This window comes from Paroedura picta, chromosome 4 (genome assembly GCF_049243985.1).
Source record: "Paroedura picta isolate Pp20150507F chromosome 4, Ppicta_v3.0, whole genome shotgun sequence".
In the NCBI taxonomy this organism is placed as follows: domain Eukaryota; kingdom Metazoa; phylum Chordata; class Lepidosauria; order Squamata; family Gekkonidae; genus Paroedura; species Paroedura picta.
The window spans coordinates 103,424,499-103,446,030 of NC_135372.1; the positions used below are offsets into that span (position 1 = coordinate 103,424,499).

General features: G+C 41.2%; 1 protein-coding gene and 1 long non-coding RNA gene across 8 annotated transcripts in view; one reads left to right on the forward strand and one right to left on the reverse strand.

Moving 5' to 3' along the window:
* Positions 1 to 2,320, forward strand: part of LOC143836062 (complement receptor type 2-like) — a 105,957-nt gene extending 103,637 nt beyond the window's left edge. For 3 of the 4 annotated variants that reach the window (XR_013230474.1, XR_013230475.1, XM_077334842.1), the window contains one exon: positions 1,862 to 2,320. Coding sequence is in view for 1 of the 4 variants with exons in the window: in XM_077334842.1 (XP_077190957.1) it covers positions 1,862 to 1,896 (35 nt within the window). In the remaining 3 variants the exon portion in view is untranslated. The remainder of the gene's footprint in view (positions 1 to 1,861) is intronic. The other variant, XR_013230476.1, reaches the window with a different exon arrangement.
* Positions 2,321 to 8,708: 6,388 nt separating this feature from the next.
* Positions 8,709 to 21,532, reverse strand: part of LOC143836064 (uncharacterized) — a 34,226-nt gene continuing 21,402 nt past the window's right edge. For 3 of the 4 annotated variants that reach the window (XR_013230481.1, XR_013230478.1, XR_013230480.1), the window contains 2 exons: positions 15,277 to 15,436; positions 8,709 to 9,900 (listed from right to left, as the gene is read on the reverse strand). This is a non-coding gene — a long non-coding RNA (uncharacterized LOC143836064). The remainder of the gene's footprint in view (positions 9,901 to 15,276; positions 15,437 to 21,532) is intronic. The other variant, XR_013230479.1, reaches the window with a different exon arrangement.

Sequence of the window (21,532 nt, forward strand, 5' to 3'; positions counted from 1 at the left end):
GCATAGACCTGGATCACTGTGATGTTGAATGGTTTGCCTTGGATTCGAACTGAGATCATTCTGTCATTTTGGGGATTGTATCCCAAGACTGCTTTTCCTATACTCTTATTGATTATGAAGGCTACTCCATTTCTTCTGCGAGATTCTTGTCCACAGTAGTATACCTGATGGTCATCTGAATTGAATTCACCCATTCCTGTCCATTTTAGTTCACTGATTCCTAAAATGTCGATGTTCAGTCTTGTCATTTCTTGTTTGACCACGTCCAGCTTACCTTGATTCATGGATCTGACGTTCCAGGTTCCTATGGAATAAAAATCTTTACAGCATCGGACTGTCTTTTCGCCACCAGTTACTTCCACAACTGAGAGTCCTTTCGGCTTTGGCCCAGTCGCTTCATTCATTCTGGCGCTACTCGTACTAGCCGTCTGCTCATCCCCAGTAGCATATTGGACACCTTCCGACCTGAGGGGCTCATCTTCCAGCGTCATATCGTTATGCCTATTGGAACTGTCCATAGAGTTTTCATGGCAAAGATACTGGAGTGGTTTGCCATTTCCTTCTCCAGTGGATCACCTTTTGTCAGAGCTCTCAGCTATGACCTGTCCGTCTTGGGTGGCCCTGCACGGTATAGCTCATAGCTTCACTGAACTACGCAAGCCCCCTTGCCACAACAAGGCAGCGATCCTTGAAGGGGGTGTCAGAGACTAGTCCTGTTCTAGTACAATTTAATATCTAGTTGTTCTGTTGCAGATCAATACCTCAACTAGGGTTGTGTGCTTTGGCCACCAAAGTGGCTGTTTGAGCCCAAAGCAGCCAGTGGTGCAGGGGGGAGGGGTGCAGCTGGCACACACCCCCAGGCGCAGAGCTCTGCGCCTGCATGTGGGCGCCGGGTTGTGTGCTGACACATTGCTGGCTGCTTCAGGCTCGAATGGCCTCTTTGGCAGCCGAAGCACACAATCCTGACCTTTGGAAACTATGTTGATAGGAAGGGGAGCACTGCTAAAGTTTTAGAAAACTATCAAAATTGCCATAGCCACTTTGTGCAGTATACAGATCACTTAATGAACAACAGTTAACGGCAATTGCAAACTTGTTTTGATTTTAGGAAACCAGTTCTGAATTCACACTTAGCACTTAAATTAAAAATTTTAAAAATTAAATGCTTGATTCATTTTTACTACATCTACATGAAACAGATATTTTGATTTTGATAAATAATTTCCTTAAACTGGATTCTATAGTCAACTGACAAGGAATATAGATACATTTAATTATACCTTACTAGTTAAATATCACATTGCAGCTGAATCAACTCCTTAAAACATTGTTATTTTTTATTAATCATCTCTATTTTCTTAGAATTTGTGCCACTGTATTTAGGAGTATTTTCGGGAGTCTTTTTTCCCTAGATGTAAATCCCTCAACATTTTACATGTAGGTTTTGAATTACTTGTATTATTGTATAGTATATTTTTAAATTATTGTAACCATCCTTGAATCCTTTTCAGCAAAAAGGTGAGTTAAAAGTTCCTAAATAAATGTTGAGATGCAGATCAAAAGAAATATTTACTGTGTGAAATGAACAAGGTGACATTATCATATTCCAACATTAGGATTTAACAGATTATTTGCTGTGCAATAAATCTGAGTTATGGGGAAGGAAACCCAGAAGTGAGGAGATTGCATTATCCTAGCACTCAAACCGCAGTATTTTGTTGCTAATAAAAATCTGATTGACATGTGCAACATGTAACTATTAAATAGCGACTGAAAATGTTCTGAGGCTAAAGTTTTTGTTCACCGTTGATATACAATGGAAGGAGATAGAAATTAAGTCTCTTTCCCCCCCCTCCAACAGTATTTTACAGGCACCAAAATGTTTCAACAAACTAATTAGACTGCTATATGGACTGCAGGTGCAAAGGCTATCCATCTCAAATTCATCCTGTCTTCCTTCATGGACTCTTTCAGTTCCACTATGAATGATACTTCAAACACTTCTAAACCTCATACCTCTTCTGAAGAAGACATTGTTTCACAAATATTGCTGATACTGTTCAATCATTCAAACACTTTAGTAGTTCTGTAATTCCAAGTGACAGTGTGGTAGTATTGACCATAATGCTTTTGTACTGTTATACTCTCAATTTCAAAAGGCAACAAATTAAGGCATAAAACTTACTGTAGAAATAGATTTACATCCTCATTAAGCACTTGGCCAATATTCACCACATCTGTAAAGCTACAACAGACAAGTGCTGTCTGAAAATGATTTGTTATTCATATGAATCAGACTTTACAAATAAATTAGTAATGTACCCTGCTTGTGTGTTTAATATCCTGCTTATTCATCAATATGAATCTATATATCTTTAGCTTTTAAATGGGCAATAGATTTATTTATCTGACCTAGATTTATAATTTTGCTTTTGGACACTTTCAGAAGCTGAAAAGCAGATTCTGAAGGCAATGGCTTTGTCTCCAGTGTCAGATTTTCAGAGATAATATCTCTGAACATAGATCTTCTATCTTGTTCTTTATGTATGACTAGTTTCAAAGCCCATTTCTAAAAATGGGCCTTGAAAGGTGATAAGGGGGAAGGGGAAAGGAGAGAGAAGGGCCGCGGCAGCTTACCTGTTCGTCCGGCAGGCCATTGGCCAGACGCGCAGGCTGCTCCGTCGGGCAGTCGGGCCGGCTTGTAGCGGGGAGGCCCCGGCAGCCGTGCTCCGTGCAACTGCCGGGGGCTTGTTGGGGTGGCGGTCTGACGCGGCGAGAGGCGCTTCGCGGCTCTTGCTGCATCAGGCCGCTGGGCAGGGAGCCCCCAGCAGCCACATGGAGCGCGGCTGCCGGGGGCTCCCTTGCGGGCGGCCTGACGCTTCAGAGGCGCTTTGCGCCTCCGACGCGCCAGGCCAGCGGCTAAGGGAGCAACTGTGAGCCGCGCTGTGCTGGGGCTGCGCGCCTGCCGATTGGTCCCTCCGATTGTCTGTTCGGAGGAAGGGTCAAATCCGGACCCTTCCTCATCACGGACACATCCCGCCCTATAACCCCTTAGCCTTTTATTTAGTCCGTGGCGCCCATGGTGCCACGGGCGGTTTAAAGATTATCTTGCCTTTCTATCAAAAGATAGCTAAGTAAAACATAAGTAAAAAAATACTCCCTGAGAGAAAAATTAGCCTATTAACAAAGCTTTCAGGAAAAACATCCTACTTCAAATGCCTAACAGAGCCACCAGGTGTTTATAGCCCTCTGAAATGCAAGGAAAGAAAGAATCATATTGGCCTCTTTCAGGAATACATTCTTGAATTTACCAGCCACAGTAGAAAAAGATCTCTAAATTCAACACATACTATATTTCAGATGACAGGGTGGGGTGGATATGTTAATTGCAGCCTCACAATATGAGAATAAGAGATGTTTCTTTAGCTTTCTTTGCTGAGACTGCTTAGTGCTTTAAAAGTCAAAAGTTGGATCTTGAATTAGGCCCAGGGATCATTTTAGGTTTTAACCAGTGTCCCCAGAACATCCAGCGAATTTGTAAGACACAGGCCATACCATTACTTCTGGGAATGTGGACCTCACCACTTCCCTTCTCAGTATCTGGACCATAATGCTGTTCTCCTTTGCTGGGACCTCTTACACATCAATTCATCACTGCCCATCATAGCCTCCTGGTACATGTGCTAACAGTTCAAACTTTGGGCAAAGTCTGAACTGTTAGCACCTGATGCAATGCAGAAAAAGTTACTGATAATAAATTGCATTTAAGAAGCCCTTGTGGTGAGCTGCCACCACTTTCCCTAAATGAGGCACATTCAGAGTATGAATTTGTTTGCAAGACAGTCACCATAGCTCTTCCTTATAAATGAAACTGTATTCATAACTTCAACATGCATTTAAAAAGTCCAGTGTCCAGACAAATTTGCAGTTCCTATAAATGTGTTGGATTACAAACAGTAAAATAATTTGGACTTGGTGGAATGCAATGAAAATCTGGAGCGTCTAAGAAAAATCCAGTAAAATTTAACCCGGTGTTGCCAGCATGATTACCTCTTGAGAGTATGAAAAAACCTCTCACTGGACAAGCAATAACACAGAGAGAAAAAGAACTGCCCAATGGTGAGGGGAAAACACTGTGACATAACATATTGCCAACTAGGAAGCATCTAGTACTATAAATATTTACACAAATCAACTATCTATAGCCCTATGGGGCAACACAGAGACAAAAATTTGTTTCTCCCAGAAAGATCTTGCCTCCATCTCCTACAGTACTGTTAGAAGGAACCATACTCTTTAATTTACTTCATTAACTAATACCTTATATTTTGCCCCAAGACAGATCAAGAGTGTCTTGGTTATTAGCCATCAAACTACAGCTGATTTATGGGTTTTCAAGGGAAGAGATTCTCAGGGGTGGTCTATTGCCTGCCTCTGAGTAATTGCAATGCTGTTTCTTGGTAATCTTCCATCCAAATTCTGACTAGGGGCAACCCTGTTTAGCTTCCAAGATTGGGCCTGCCTAGGCTGTCCAGGTCAGGGTATTCACATATTAGAGCAGAGTACTATAATAGAGCCTCTTGTGGCGCAGAGTGGTAAGGAAGCAGACATGCAGTCATAAAGCTTTGTCCATGAGCCTGCGAGTTCGATCCCAGCAGCCGGCTCAAGGTTGACTCAGCCTTCCATCCTTCCGAGGACAGTAGAATGAGTACCCAGCTTGCTGGGGGGTAAACGGTAATGACTGGGGAAGGCACTGGCAAACCACCCCATATTGAGTCTGCCATGAAAACCCTGGAGGGCGTCACCCCAAGGGTCAGACATGACTCGGTGCTTGCACAAGGGATACCTTTACCTTACTATAAAGAGAGTAACTGGACAGTGAACTATTATTTTTTTTAGTTTCTACTTTAACCTGCAGACCAATATAGAACAAGAATTTTATTTATGGTTCTTCCTTGATTTGCACGGCCATTCAGATAAACCATAACTTGATTTTAGGTCTGTAATACTGTGTGTAATTTTAATGTTTCACCCCTATCCTATTTACAAATCAGTAAGAATTTCTATCACTCTTTATTGAAGACTTTATATGAGTTGGTGTAGAAGCACTGATGGCTGTTTAATGGGCTACAGAGAAAGCATGTCTGAAGCAAGAAAACGTTGCCTTGTAATGTGATAAACGTTCAGTTGTAAGATTTCTATATCTAGTTTCTTTCCTACTAGAGCTTGACAGTAATGTGCTACATTCCTGCTGCAAGGGGACATCTTCTGGTGATTTTGGAATGTGTTTTTTCAGATAAACAGCCTGCATAAAGCCGTACAAAGGGCTGCATAGAGCAGGCTTTCTCAACCAGGGTTTCATGAAACATTGGGGCTTCTTGAAAGCCCTGGAAGGGTTTCTTGAGCGGGAGATAAATGTTTAACAAAAATTTTAAAAGTATCAGATGATATGATAGTCATGTCTCCCCTCCTTCTCTTCCCCAAATGGCCAATGATGGGCCTGGAGGGGATGGGAAACGGAGGGGCCCTAGGTAAGTGTGTACACAACTATACACAACCATATTCTGGCACAATCACTCCACTTCTGAAGCTTCTTGAAGCCTGAAGAATGTTCCAAGGGTATCTCAATGATAAAAAGTTGAGAAAGGCTGGCATAGAGATTCATAATGTTTACAGCAATCAATTGCTTTTAATTGGAGTGCAAGAAGTGGTGCATTCAGCTTCCTAAGCTTGAAGTGATTAACATCTATTAACTTTAGATTTACTTTCCCCTAAATCAGGTTTTATCAACCAGGAGTTTCTTGACAGCTCTGGAAGGGTTTCCCAAATGGGTGGGATATATATTAACAAATTATTTTTATTGGGTGATATGACCACATATGGCCGTCAGCCCATCCACCTCCTCCCAAAATGGCCAATGTTGGGCCTGGAAGGGATGGGGTCCCAGGTGGGCATGTACACAACTATGCTCCCCAACCATATTCTGCACCATCACACCACTTTTGGGGTCTCTCAAATCCTGAAGAATGTTTCAGGGGGTTCTCAAGGGCAGAAAAACTGAGAAAGGCCGTCTTATTCATCCTTCTATCTGGCCTGGAGATTCTGTGTTAATGGAAAGGTCTCCAAAGTTCCAAAATAAAATGAAGTTTGTATAACTTGAATTTTAAACCTTAAACTGAAATCAGATTCTAGTGAAATCTAGTAATGTTATTATTTAATTTAAGGGTATGCAGAAATTGCAAAGAGATTTGAATTTTTACAGGGAGAGAAATATTAGCACATCAGAGACAAATTACTGCCTCTTTGAAGCGCATAGGCTAACATGCTTAGAGAATGCGGGTTTACTAACACTCGTGTATAAAATTTAGGAACCCAATATTTAACTCTGATTGATTAAAAAGAGCCACACTAAGGGAGTCAGTTTGTCCCATTCACCCACTCTGGATTTAATAACTTATTTATTTAGGTTTATATTATATACCGCCCTCCATTACGGCTCAGGGCGGTTTACAGAGAACATGAATTGCCTAATACATACAGTACAACATAATTTTAAATTTAATACCAGGAATTACAAAAGTCTTAAATAGCCGATATCCCTGAATAACTTATTCCCTTCGTACCTCTTCTAAGATGGCGCTGCAATACGTTGCATTTATTATCTGAATTCAGCTATTTTCTTCAGAACAGTCCACATGAAAACGCTGCAGACATTATAAAGTAACATTTATTTCGTTAAATACTGGCTCTAAGAGGACTGCAACCTTGGAATAGTTTTATAAACCAGTGTCTAGACCGGCAAACAACACTCGGACACCAGACAAACGGAGATGAAAAGAAACGGGAGACTGCAGAGTCATAGGCACCTAAAACTCTTCTCAAATTATGAGCCTGCTACTTACTACACGCATTTAAGGCAGCCGAAATGCCAGAGCCACTCTATGGTGCTAATACCGCCTGCCTGTCGAGAAAACGAACGGAAACCTTATCTGCAGAGCCTGCGCCAACCATTCAATCCCACGCAAACTGGTCACATGTCTTTCAGTGTCGAAAGTGCTGCAGTCTCCAGCAGGGCACAGGACTGACTCCGCGTTGGCGAAACCCACACCCCGATGTATCCCGTGGGACTGGGACAAGCCCCGCGTCACTTAGTGACAGGCAGGGGTTAAAGTGCCGCCGCCCCTTGCCACTGGGAAGCGCATTCGCGCACAAAGTCAATCCCGCCCTCATGGGAAATCTCACATGCATCAGCCCAGGGGTAGTCAAACTGCGGCCCTCCAGATGTCCATGGACTACAATTCCCATGGGCCCCTGCCAAAGTTCACTGGAAGGGGCTCATGGGAATTGTAGTCCATGGACATCTGGAAGGCCGCAGTTTGACAGCTAAAGCGCCCCCTCCCCGGAAGTTTACCGTAGTGCATGCGCACGCAAGTCTCACCCAGAATTAAACTTGGTCGGCCTTAAAGGTGCTACTGAACTCTAATGTTGTTTCGGGCACCAACACAGGCGAACTCCCGCGCCTCGCATGCCGCTTGCCCAGGGAATTTCGGCTAGCACCCACAGCATCCCCCGGTTTGCGCAGCGCCGTGTGAGGCTAAGCCCCGCAGTCTCAGCATCCGGCAATGCCCACAGCTGGGGCCTTTCCCAATGCTTTTGGAACTACTCGTGCTCTTGGGACTGCTACGGCTGTCGGGTGGGCACGCAGCACGCTCTCCGAGGCCTTTACTGGACAGCTCCCCTCCCTTTCCTTGAGTGTTCCTGCCCTGCTTCATTTAACCCTTTCCCTCATGGCAGGCGAGTGCATGAGAAACTGGCCAGCAGCTGCTATACCACCCCCCTCCCTACCCCCATGTTTAATACGGGGAATAATAATCCTGGGCTACATCACTGGGTGTTGGGAGTCTTTCTCTAGCCACTTTCCCTTACACGACCTACCCCCCCCCCCCACACACACACACAATGCGGTAGTGATAACCTGAACTTGGCGCCTCCAAGCAGTGGAAATGGTTGCAGCATCATTGTACAAGTTTTCACCCAGTGCAAAGATATAGTTTTGCAAGACCTCTGCTTGAATTCACCATTCCCATTCCAAAGTTTTATCCTTATTCACAGATCTAGCGTCTCCATAAGCAGCGTGGCACTCAGATTTCCCCTAGGGTCATGTTCCCTAATAATCACTCAGTTCTACAGTTCCCTCAGTCTCTCACCTTTCGAATTCAAAGTGTGTCCCATCCTTCTTTTGAATTATTCTTACAAACCTTGCACCATTAACATTTCCACATATTTTTGAGACCCACTGGAGGGTGGAAATCACTTGTTCTTTGATAGATCAAAACCCTTATTTTATTGTGCTTCAACACAAGTTCAAGAGCTTAAAGCTTATAGTATATAACCTTTTGGCTAACTGGATTCACTTGAGAGCACTCCCAAATGCAATTATGGAAGAAATTAATTTGTCTAGGGAGTTTCTTCTGTATAATAAAATGGGGCCTAGACCTAGTGGTCTTTAAGCAGTGGCTGGACAGTTACATATCATGGATGCTTTAGGCTGATCCTGCATTGAACAGAGGGCTGGGCTAGATGTCCTGTATGGACCTGTCCAACTCTATGATTTGATGAGATGGTGTTGCTAAGTTGCAATGAACACCGTTTTCTTTTGATAAATGAAAGCAACAATATTTTAAAAAATACAGTACTGCCATCTAGTGTTCAGTTTTAATATTTGCATAATTTCCAGCAACGTATTTTTATTTCCTTCTGTATTTTATACATACATACACATTGAAGAATTTACAAATTGCCATGATGCTTCTATATAGTCCAGCACCCTGAGTGGAATTCAGAGGTCACTTTTCACTTGCATCAGAGAAAGATGTGGGAAGAATCGTTTTCCTGCTTCCTTTCTTCCGCTATAGCTCACTAAGCTCCCTCAAATGTTGCTTCTGTGCTATATGGAATCCTAAGTGGGGTGGGATCTTCAGTAGGAGAGCGGTTGGGAATTGACCTTTGATTCTAGATCTGTCTTCAACATAATAAAGAACCTATACTGCCTAAAACATTTTCAGACCACTATTATACACATTTTAAAGTAATAGTATATTGAATTAGTTAAGCACAAAAAAATTAAAAAGGTTTAAAATTGCATTTCAGGAGACAATGTGAAAGTTGGGGTAGGGATTGAGTTTTGAGGAACATAGGACAGGAGTAGAACGGCAATTTTTATAACATTGGTAGCCTGTTATGGCTGCCATGATTAAGTAGCCATTTCTCTTGTACTAAATCCATTTTTATTTGTTCTTCATAGCTTATCCAAAGTATTCCAATTTACAATATCCTAAGAAGCATGGATGCAAGAGTGCTTGCAGGTTAAGACCTTCCTACCCTTTCTGTTTCCCACTGCAGTTCCCTAAGCAGTTGCTGAAGGTCATGGGATCCTCATGGCCAAACAGCAGCATTGTCCAGTGAAAGAATTGGTCAGAATTGCTGTTTGTCTTCCATCAGCCGTGTTTTCAGTTGTTCAATGTGAGATTTCTTACACTGGAGTTCACCAAAAGCTGTTGTGATAGAATTCGTAACTGAGATTTACCCACACGGGGGGTGGGATCCTAAAACAGTAAGAAAGACATCTTCAAATGTAGTGATTTTTAGCTGGCAGTATCTTTAAACCTCTTGTCCACCTCCATTTCAGTTGCTTTTCCCCCTACATCATAACCGATTTCAAATGGTGCTAGACAAGAACTAAGACTCTGAACACCAAGAGAAATCGGTCAGCCTGTGTAAGAGACGTCGTCCCAGTTCTACAGTGGCTTCTTCAGTTTAAAAGAATCTGCAGGTCCTTCAGGTCATTAGTACGCATAGGGTATGCATCTTATCGTCCAAAGAGGTTTGAAAGAATGTTTCCTGAAACAAGCGTTAACACAAACAACTTTAATGGATGTTTTGTTATGGTTCTGAAATATGGGGAATTTGGAAGAACACACGTTCATAATGGATTTCAGTTAAGACACTTTTAAATTCTAGTACGAAGTCATGTATTTAGCTTAGGTTTTACCTATGGATGTTTAATGGAAGCGGTTATAGGTTTACTGAGGGTTAAACCAGTCACCTCAAAATGCCATCAGGACCCGTATTTTAAAATTGCTTTCAAATGACAGCAGCAGTAGCAGTCTGGTGGTGGCCATGAGGACACCAGAAAGCCTAGTTTGGCCCAAAGTGTCTTATTAAAACAAGAACCAGAATATTCAATGATTGATAACAGTGTTGAGCTCTTGTAGGTGAATTCCCGTAATATTTATTTATTTATTTAAACCGATTAAACTCACTTTCACTCCAGGGACTTAAGGTCGGAAACTTGGAAAGTATCTTAAAAACAACACTGGTGCTCTAAAGATCCAGAAGGCTATTCAAAATGAGAACTTTAATTTCAAGTGATGTCTAAATACCTAGGCGCACTTGAGAGAATGGAATCCAGAGCCTGTGGCTTGGAAATTTGGCTTCACTAAGGTTGGTTTCAATGCACTGAAAGGGATGTCAGTAGCCCTTGACAGCAAAGAATAAGATGAACTGCACACACACAAAAATCGGTAACTTTGTGGGAATGCAGACACTAGCCAATGTAGGAGCTGCTCTCGGTAGCTTAGAGCCAGAGTACACGGGCCACTTCTTTAAAGAGTGGTTACTGACTGGCTGCTGTGATTAACTAGTAATTACTCTTGTGCCAAGTTTATTTTTATTTGTCCATCATGGCCCATCAATCAAGATGGTCTAAAGCAGATGTGTCAAATATGCTGCTTGGGTCCATCCAGAGCTCTTATCTAGCCCATGAGCAACTGAGGGGAAACCAGTCCAAATGTGGATGGGAAGGGTATTGAGTATTATACCCCTTACAGAAGTCCCTCTTTTCCCCAAATATGGGCTTTCCTTCAGGTCTTTCTCCAGACATTGCCCAACCCAAAGCTGAAATCTCTGAAAAGCAGATGCCATCCTAGGAACCCACCCCCTCATGGGGCAAGAACCCCACACGATTCAGGGCTGTAGCGAGGAAAGAACTGGACAAAATCACTACACTGTTCTGCTACCAGCAGTGCTTCCATTTATGAAAGAGGCTCTGCTGAAACAAAAGCAAGGTAAATGAGTGCTAATCCCCACGAACCACTCTCCCCTGCAAACCCCTGGGCTATGCCACCTTTTGTTTAATCAGGTTCCACAACAGCTTTGTGGAGATACCAGGGATCACTGGAGAAAGGGAAGGCAGGAAAGATCTGTGGCACTGAACACCAAATATTCACACTGCATAGGATCCAACCCAATATATCGGTTACAGTAATCTGAGGAGGAGCTCCACATATGTGGAGTGAGTTTCCCCACACGTTCCCACCTGGAAAAGGGACTGTATGTGCAGATGTGTGCTGTCTGTATGACTCTCTGATCCATGGGGTATACAACAACCTCCAAAAAGCAGCACATGCCTGCTTGGCAATGGGATCATCAGGGAAGGCTAGATACAGTCTTCCCTACTGAACAGCTGCCAGATAAACTACTAGTGTGCAGCTCTAGCGCTGTTCTAAAATGCTGATTCTTATATTCTGGCCCTAATTGAAGCTGCACATTTACTTTACCTTACTAGCACACCTGGGCCAGTTGCATGAACCAGAACAGTTTTAACAACCTGGTGACATGATGTGTGCTGCAGCTTACAGTTCTTCTCCAAATCCAGTGCTGTAATTCTTGCTCCTAGAACACTGATTTCAAATGGTGCTAGATACAAAGATGGAAAAATCTAAGCCACCATGTGAAACCAGCTTCCAGAGGAAGACACACTCTTGTCTTGTACACCATCTTCTGAGTCCATGAAGTTTTCCTTCAAGAGTCCTAGAAAAATACTTTTTTAGGGAGGGGGGTATAGAATATGTACAAAATATTCGTTTTAAATGAGCATTGCAGAAACTCTGAATTATTCTACTTAAAACCTAAAAAATATAAAACATTATACAAGATAAGCAGGCTGCTTTATAAGAGTGAAAAAGCCATCCCAGAATAAAATTTTAAGATTTTCCTCAATGTAAAACCCCTGCATTTGTATTTACATATTTATATGGTGCACAGATGATACCAGCTATTTGTTTTATATCATCTGATGTTAACCAGTATATTCATTTCTTATAGCACTGAGTAACTGCAAGTGCAATTCTTGTTTGCTTCAGTTAAGGGATGAATAGTTATGGGCTCCGTTCAGTTAAAGTTAACTAAAACTATCATCCTGCTGCTGAAGGAATACTACCAGGATCAAGCAAACCTCCAAGGGAACCCAGATCTTTCAAGGGACCACTGACCTACAGGCAGAAGATCTCTACTCAAATGTTTAAGGTTAACTGGCAATCTGCTCAATTTACATAGATTCAAATGGGTAGCCATGTTGGGTTGAAATAGCACAACAAAATCAAATTAGCACCTTTAAGACCAACAAAGATTTATTCAAGGCCTGAGCATTCGAGTGAGGAAGAGTGCATGAACTCGAAAGTTCATACCTTGAATAAATCTTTGTTGGTCTTAAAGGTGCTATTGGACTCTGAATATACAGATAGGGTTCTTACTCATCTCCTTTCTGCTCTGTGAAGCAGATGCCTACATTCCCTTTCCTATCCTTAACTGTCTCATGTGAGTATCTGGCTCAGGTTATCAAACAAACAAGCCAAATACAGATGAGAGAACCTGTTTTGGCTGCCAGTATAGCTGCCTTGAATAAATGTATTCCCCCCCCCCCATTTTTATTCAGAGCTATACCAATCAGCTGATCTCAGGTTTCCATGTAGCCACAAGACATCTCTGCCAGCCTCACACAGAGCCTGCAGACAGCTTGGGTGGGTGTGGGGCATGTGAGTCTGCAAGGGGCGAGGAGATCTTTCCCAGCCCCCTTGCAGAAGGCTTCTGCTGCTAGAGGTATCAAGAATCCCAGGGCAGCAGAAGCCTTTGGAGCCAGGTAGTGTGGGGATATGTCTCCCACAATGAGCCAGCAAGCTTCTGCTTGCTTAAAGCCTAGAGGCCTGCTTGCCTAGAGGCTTAAAGAACCCCAGGCAGGAGAAGCCTTTGGAGTTGGGTAGGGTGACTTTCTGTTAATTACAGCTCAATTTACCAAGCTGCAAGTAACAGAGCCAGCCCAGGATTAGATGGGGTATGGCAGCTGACAGCTCCACACTGCTTTAGCACACCTGGGGGCTGGCAAATGCCTTCTCCACTCCAAGCCCACCAGCTGCTAAGCTTGGAGTGAACTAGTTTACAGGCAGTTAAAGGGATTGGTCTCTTTAAGTGCTTCAGAGTCACAGACTTCACTGGGGTGAACACAGCTTTGAATGAGGCATTTAATGGGAACTTTGACATTCATGATTATTTGCTGAATCCCAATACCATACTAATACTGGGAATGTAGGGATTTACCAATATTTTCTGGGTTAAATGTACCCAGAATACTAGGGTTTTTTTTCATATCTCTAGTCATTAGGTGGTGAAAACTCATTTGCTGTGTTCAGCAGCTAAGAGGCTACATGTTGAGTACACAAGCTCTGCTTAGACAACTGTAACTTACATGGCCACTGTGACTATTTCAGTATTTTAGTTTTCTTGTCAAGGTTTCCTTTTTTGGGGGGGGGGGACAGGATCTCTACAGCTATTTGTTTCCTGGTCTTTTCTTAAACATTTGTTGTGTTTTACCTTTGTTCCTGATAACATTTTTCCTAAGTCCAGTTCTGAGTCAGGCTTATTACTTCATTTCACTTGTTTTATACTGAACTGCAATTCAAAATAAAGCAACTGTTTTATACAATTTCTTTCTATCCATCACTTATGTGTTTTGCTATTAAAAGGCACAGATCTCGCTCTCAATATAATTATTCTCAGCACTCATTCCTGCATATTTGTTCACTGGTCACTTGGGTTTTTTCTCCTTCCCCCCCACATTTTTCAAGTTTCCATTTTTTTTCTTCTTGAGTTTTAAAGTTCATGTTATCTGAATCATTTTCATCTTCTAATCTGTACCTTGATGTTATCACTTGCCTAGCTCCTGTTCTGATTTGTTCAATTTTTCTCTCTATTCCTGATATAGTTTTCATACTGATTTTCTTGTCCGTTTTTCTTTTTAATACAAGCTCACCATCTTCAATCTCCCACCTTGACTTTACAAAATCTTTTTTCTTATCTTCATCCAGAAGCTTTCATATCACATTTAAATTTATGGCAGGCAGGCAGGCAGGCAGGCAGGACAGACATGTGACCTGCCTTGGAATTTGTGAACTGAAAGTATGTAGGATATTTAAAAACATCAGTATCTTTTTCATGTCCGTGGAAACCTTTGAAAGTCAGGCTTCAAATTCCTGGCAATTTTCTGCAGCTCTTTGGTTTGTTCTTAAGCATGTACTATCTCCCTAATTTAAAAAAAAAAGAGTTTGGATCATCTAACTCAGAGGTGCCCAACCTTTCTAAGTTGGCAGGTGCCGTTGTAATTTTGACACACTGTGGTAGAGCAGCTACACAGCAGCTGCTGCAGGAGGTGGAATCAGTCACACAAAATAGCTGCTACATCTTGCCTTAAGTCACATAGTGAAGATCCATGGGCTACGGTGATAGCTGCTGCCAAACCAATGTTTTAAAAAATCTGCACAGCCAATCAGATCTCAAATCTTAAGCTGGGCAAAAGCCCCACTTGGTCCGACCCTTCCACAAACACTTGTTGGGAGGCACTATGGTGCCCAGAGGCCCCATGTTGGGTATCCCTGGTCCAACTATTATCTTATTTCTCTTTCATTTCTGTCAAAGTTCCTTATATTTTAATGGTCAATTTTAATCAAGAACTTTTAATGATTTGTTATATTATTATTATTTTTATTTTGTAAGCTGCCTCTGGCAGGTTCCTAGAGAGGAGGCATAACATAAATATAAATGTTATTTCTTCTCAGTATTGTCCCTACCTCTCTTCTTGACCCTTTTTGGTCTGTGTCATTCTACTTCAATATATTTTTATTCATGGACCTTTCTTCAGCACCCTACTCTAGATCCAGGCTGTGTTTGTTTTTCTTCATTATTTATTTGTTCAGTCCTTTCCTTGTTTCAGTCTTATGCCAATATCTTTTATGTTTTGGTTAATGGGTCATATTTGTCTTCTTTTTCTTCTATTGCTGGTGTTCTTAAAGGTCTTGGGATCCTACTTTTAAAAAATTATTCTCACATCATGTTTCTTCATTTCATTTGCTATATGATTTTTATGTAAGCAGTATTCAGTTATACCTTCCATCTGAATCGCCTTCTATTCGCCAAAATACGACTACTTGATGGCTATTTTCACATGTCAAGATGCAGGACAATACATCAATTAGTTTTTCTCCTATAATCCATATTCTTCTTTTTCACTGTAGCTCGGTGCTTCTGGACATTTTATCCAGCCAATCTTTAAAAAAAGAACAAAAGAAAAAATGTATTTTGCCTTTTGGCTTTCAGATCTTGTCAATTTCTCTTCCTCCCTCATTCTTCTCATGCAACTCACTTGATCAGTTGATTATATTTTTTATCTTTTCCCTGCGCTCCCCTGACCCTCTCCCCTCTTACTTATCACTTTCTCTCTCACTAGCATCTTCCCTCATCACATGAGTTACATTTCTCTTGTTTTTATTACTATATTCAAACACTTTTTTATTTAAACAAAAATTGGTAAAAAAAAACCCTTCCTGCTTCATTAAAGTCCAATAATTACTGTTCAGTTTCTCTTCTATCATTTGCTTCTAAATTCCAGGTGTATTTTGTTTATTCCCACTCTATTTTTCTGCTTCCTTTCTTCTCATATAATCTGAGTGTGCCCAGGACTGCCCTCACCTATATTACTGATAACCCTTTATCAATATTAAAGACCGATTTTCAGGACTCTTCTTCCTCCTTGACCTCTCTTCTACCTCTAGTACAATTAATCTTCTTCCTTTATGCCCTATACTTCCATTATATGGCTAGTTCTGCTCTTTCTCAGTATGTTAGAGGTAGTCCCTGAGACTGAACAATAAGTGCTATGGGATTTGGGATTACTGCCGCCATAGTTTTTTTTTAAATGGGCGTTTTAATGGGATAATATTCTATGTATTATTGGGTTTTTAGTGTGACCTGCTGCGGGCCAGCTTGCTGGGAGTGGCGGGATATAAATTGAAACATAAATATTTTAAGCTCTCTCTCTGCTCTCTGCTTGGAAGATCTCATTAAGTCTTAGGGCTTTCAAGATCTCTTTTATACCAATGACACCCATCTCTGTAAGATCACCATAGCACATTTTCTTTCCCTCTAAATTTATATTTCCAACTACCTGTATCTACTATTTCTGCATGAATGTTTCATTGCTGTCTAATTGTGTCAAAAATGATTTTTTCTTCCAGCCTACCTTTCCTTGAATACTCTCTTTATCCATTGACAATTATACCACCAACCAGCTTTTTGTACAATTGCATACTATTCTTTGTTCCTCATATCTGTCCTATTGCCTGACATGTTTCTTTTCCTTGAACAGTGTAATAATATTAGTCCCTCTCATACACAATCCTGACAAAAACTCTTATCCTCTACTCCTTTGACTGCTCCAACTTAATTATCTCTGACTTTCCATCATTACAGGGCTTAATTTTTGCACAACACCTGATAGAAGCATAATAAATGGTGGTGACAATAAGTTTCATAAGGAATTTTTATTTCAAACCACATTTCTATTTTAAACTGAACTTGCAGAAAAAGCATGCTTCATTTGCTGAATTTTACCAAAATATTCCTTCAAAACCCCACAGGATCGCTGTAAGTCAGCTAAAATCAAGCCTGAATTCTCCCTGAAAGCTAAAATGACTAAATTGCAATCATACTTTGGTCACACCATGCAAATACAAGACTCAACAGACAAGACAACAGTGCTAGGAAAAGTTGAAGGCAGTAATGAAGAGATGGACTGATTCAATCAACAAAGCCACAGCAGTCAGTTTGCAAGACCTGAGCAAGTTTTGGGGGCCATTAGTTCATAGGATTGCCTTGCCATAAGTTGGGTGATCTGATAGCACTCAACAAACACAAGAGGTAGCCATTATGCAGAAAAAACTTCATAAGAGCTTCTTTGGAAGATGAACAGCAACAATGTAATTCTATCAGCAATCCAGTTTTCATTGAGCTCTTGCTTTATAAATAATATATAATGACTTTTTAGGAAAAAAAACGTTTTACCTATCTTAAAAAATTTCATGTCACTTTGTTGCAGGAAATGCTGGTGTGTCATGAATTATTTCTGCAGCAGTCATAATGGCTGAACTATCCAGAGACCTTACATTTTAGTGACTTGAAAAATATAGGATAATGCCTCAGAGAATATTTGTGAGGGACTTCATAAGGAGGTAGTAACATACAATACCTTTATTGGCATAAAGGGGAGGTAGTATAAAACACAAAGACACTAAACCTAATGAAAGATGACCCACAAATGTTTTATTGGTTTATAAACTTAAAGACAAAATGAGAAATGACTTAAAAAATCTCAGGATTTTTAAAGCCAACAGTTAGCAATTTTGGCATTAGGATGGGCACTTTTTTGGCTTAATGCAGTTGACAAGAAGATGGAACACTTTAGAAGGCAGGTTTCCAAAACAAAAAACTGGAGCAGGAAAGCAAAATGAAATGTTGGTGTCCTGGAGGCATTTCAAGCCGAATGCCCTTCTTGCAGTACATCAAGGAAGGTGGGTTACATGGCTTTAAACTTGTTGGCATGAAACATCGTCCTTTGGTATAACACAGAGCTTTTAACCAGCTCTTTAATGATACAAGAGTTGGTATAAAAGGTACCTGCAAGCTATATTTAAAACAAGTATTCTTCAGACAGATGGCATTTCAAAAGAACTAAAGTAAAAATGTTCCATTTTATGTTGCAAATCACATTTATAACAAATACTTTATATCTTATTTTTCAACAAAGATACAAGCTGCCTATTCTCTGACTCCCTTCTCAACTCCTCCTCCTCGTCAACTCCTTAAAAGGACATGAAAAATGTCAACATGAACTGGGTGATGACGCCTTCCTGGATTCCTACCACATATGCAAATCATCATGCTGCCACGTACGATGTTTTGCAACAGCTAATCTGTAGTACCTCATTTTTCCTCTTTAACTGAAATAAGACCAGCTGAAGAGGTTATGAAATAGAAAGGCCATGTGCTCTGTTCACATGTCTGTGGCTGAAATGCCATAAGCCATTGAGAAAATGAAGTGAAAGCTTATCTTAGCATCCACACTTGCCTCTTGAGGACTTTCAGGGAGTCGCACCTAGAGGAAACAACTTGCCAGTAAGCATGAAAAACACAAATAATTACAGACAGGTTTATAGATGTTTTAATGTTTGTGAGAAGCAGCACCCCAAACCAACAGTTCTATCTCTTATTATGAGAGCATCCCATAGTACAGTGGTCCCCAACCTTTTTATCACTGGGGACCGGTCAATGCTTGACAATTTTACTGAGGGCCGGGGGGAGGGTGTGGTCTTGTGCCGAGGGACGTCGCCATCGCCTGAGCCCTTGCACCACTTGCTTTCCCACCGGTGCCCCTGACTTCTCACTGCCCGCTGGAGGTCGCTGCCAGCAGCAGCTGTGAGTGTCACGCCAAGGGGGAGCCCCAGCCATGGCATCTGCTGGAGAGTACCAAAGGTGAGCCGGCGGCAGAGTGGCAGGGCAGCCCCCGAGGGAGCAGCTGGGGCCTGGTACTGACTGATCCATGGACCAGTCCCGGTCCCCAGCCTGAGGGTTGAGGACCACTGCTAGATTCAGTACATAGCTGTCTGGCCTTCTCTCACTGGTATTATAACATACTATGTGCTATTACCTCTCCCCACCAACACCTCTTTGTCATGGTTTTTAAATTATTAAAGTAGAAATAGTGCTGCTTCCGTGAGGCTGCTTCCCAGACTATTCTAGTAATGCAAGGATTGGGAAGATTACACAAGAAAAGCGCCAATCACCCTATGAGCCTTCTTGCATTGCTGTACCAGGCAAGCCCATCATGCGCCACTCTTATATGGCCTTCCTGATTATTACAGGATTAATGCACACTTATATCTATGAATTGTGCCCAAATGTATATAAATAAATTAAAATTAATATAAAAACAAACTGATGCTGGTTTTATAGTATCACGTTTCCTTATGCTACTAACCATGCCATTCAGATAATATAAAAAACAACCTGAAACGCCTGGGAAATGAATGGCCCAACTGGGAAATAACCAGACAAAAAGAAATTCAACATAGAGACATAAAGCTTGAACTGATTTATACTTCATAAACAAATAATTCCAGCAAATAACTTTGTGCCACAAAATACTTACCATTTGAGAACTGTTATTCATTAAAATGTGGTATAATAACTATTTACAAAGGCTATGTGTGTGCAGAAAATATTTCAGATATAAACACTTCTATTACGTATTGTGTTAGAAATTTGGATTCATTTGTCCAGGTACAGTCAGAAGGCAGCCTATGAAGCTTGAGCCAAATTTTGGTGAGTCATCCAGCATTTGCTGGTTGTTGATTATAGAATGTTGGTCTGTCTTGGCTGATCCAAGCTTCAGTTAGCACACATTATGCCTTTACTTATACAAGTTCATGACAATAAAATGTTTACTTTATCCATTTAACACAGTGGTTCTCAAGCCGGGGGTTGAATGACCCTTTCACAAGGGTTGCGGCAGGGTGAGCAGCTTGGCTGGGGGGGGGGGTGCTGCCTCCTGCAGGCGCCCACACTCGGCCACCAGCCACTCCAGCAGTGCAGTCTCTTGCCAGGAGCTCCAGGTGGCAGCGCAGCTTGACGGGGAAAGAAGCAGAACTGAACTCAGAAACCACGGGGGGGGGGGGAACAATTTATATACAATCATGAACAATGGATCTTCACGCCATTGGTCAGTTTTGGTTTAATTTCTGTAAAAGAACATTTGCATAATTTTATGGTTGGGGGATCACCACAAGATGAGGAACTATTTTAAAGGGTCACGACATTAGGAAGGTTGAGAACCACTGATTTAACACAAGCCAGTTATTTGGGGGTGGGCGGAGAAATGTGTTTCTATGTTAAGGTTCATCAAGCTACTTTCAACTTATGACTACCCTATGAATTAATGACCCCCAAACATCCCATCATTAAAAGCCTTGCTTGGGTCTTGCAAAATGAGGACCATGGTTTCTTTTACCAAGTCAATCCATCTCATTGTGTCTTCCTCTTTTCTTCTTTTCCTAGAATTACTGTCTTTTCCAGTGAATCTTGTCTTCTCGTAATGTGACAAAGTATAATAGCCACCATTTATTAATTTTAGCTCCTGAGGAGAGTTCAGGCTTGGTCTGTCCTATAATTCACAAGTTTATGCCCAATACCAAATTAATATCATCCTTACATTCTGCTGAGGAAGGGGAATATCTAACAGTTAGCAAAACAAAATAAAGTATTTTTTTGTCTTTTAACTCCCTCAGCAGATGAAACAAGGGCATCAAGAAAAGTTGTGACCAGTGTGAAAGCATGAACAGGTCACAGATAGTCTTTTTCAACATGTTTTCTGGGACCAAGGAAAAAGAGATTAATTCCAAAATGTGCCAGGGGGTGCTATTCACAACCCCCTGCCTATAGATCAGGGCTTACTTAGTAGTGGCTCATTTGCCTTTGCCCACAGTTTAACATTTTGTATTCCTTCAGGGCATAGTTTAACACAACAGAAAAACCCTTTTGTTCTCAATAAAATGTTTCAGAATGCTTACTGAAAGGTTCTGGATGAAACTCTTACTTCAGTATTGTAATTTTAAATGGCAAAGCAGGAGTAGATTTTAGAAGTTTTGTTAACTACAGTTAATATGCTGGAGAATGATACAGCTCAAAAAGCAAAAAAAATGTATGACTTGGAAGCTAGGATGGGCCCGAGAGTTGCTTTCCAGCCAAAACAAGAGTTCGTTTGCAGATATTTTTCATTAGCAACCACTGCAATAGCTGTTACATGCACATTTACACTTTCTGCTATTGGTAAATTACAGGCTCCATGAAAGAAAATGTCTGTCTAAATCTCTAAGGGAGTAACAATATAAAATAGTAGAACTGGTCTGAAACCTTTAAGTAGAATTCTATAACTCAACATACTTACATTCACATTCTCTACAGTATCTATCTGGGAGTTATCTAGAAAAAGTTACTTGAGACAAAGACATAGAGAAAGTGAACAGAGAACTGCCATTAAAATGTGCTGTCTCACTGTATAAAGCAATTCAGAAAATCCAAGAACAGTAAAATCATCTGCAGCTTAAGAAATTTGATGAAACATTTGAGTATTACATTAATAATTCTTCCTTCTTCTCTTTTGTTATTTTGGTTCTCCAAATAGTACCCATAGTTAGGGGCAACATAAGATAGCAGTTTTTTTTCTGGGCTCCAAGATCACTGCAGATGGGGATTGCAGCAAAGAAATTAAAAGACGCTTGCACCTGGGGAGGAAAGCTATGGCAAATCTAGA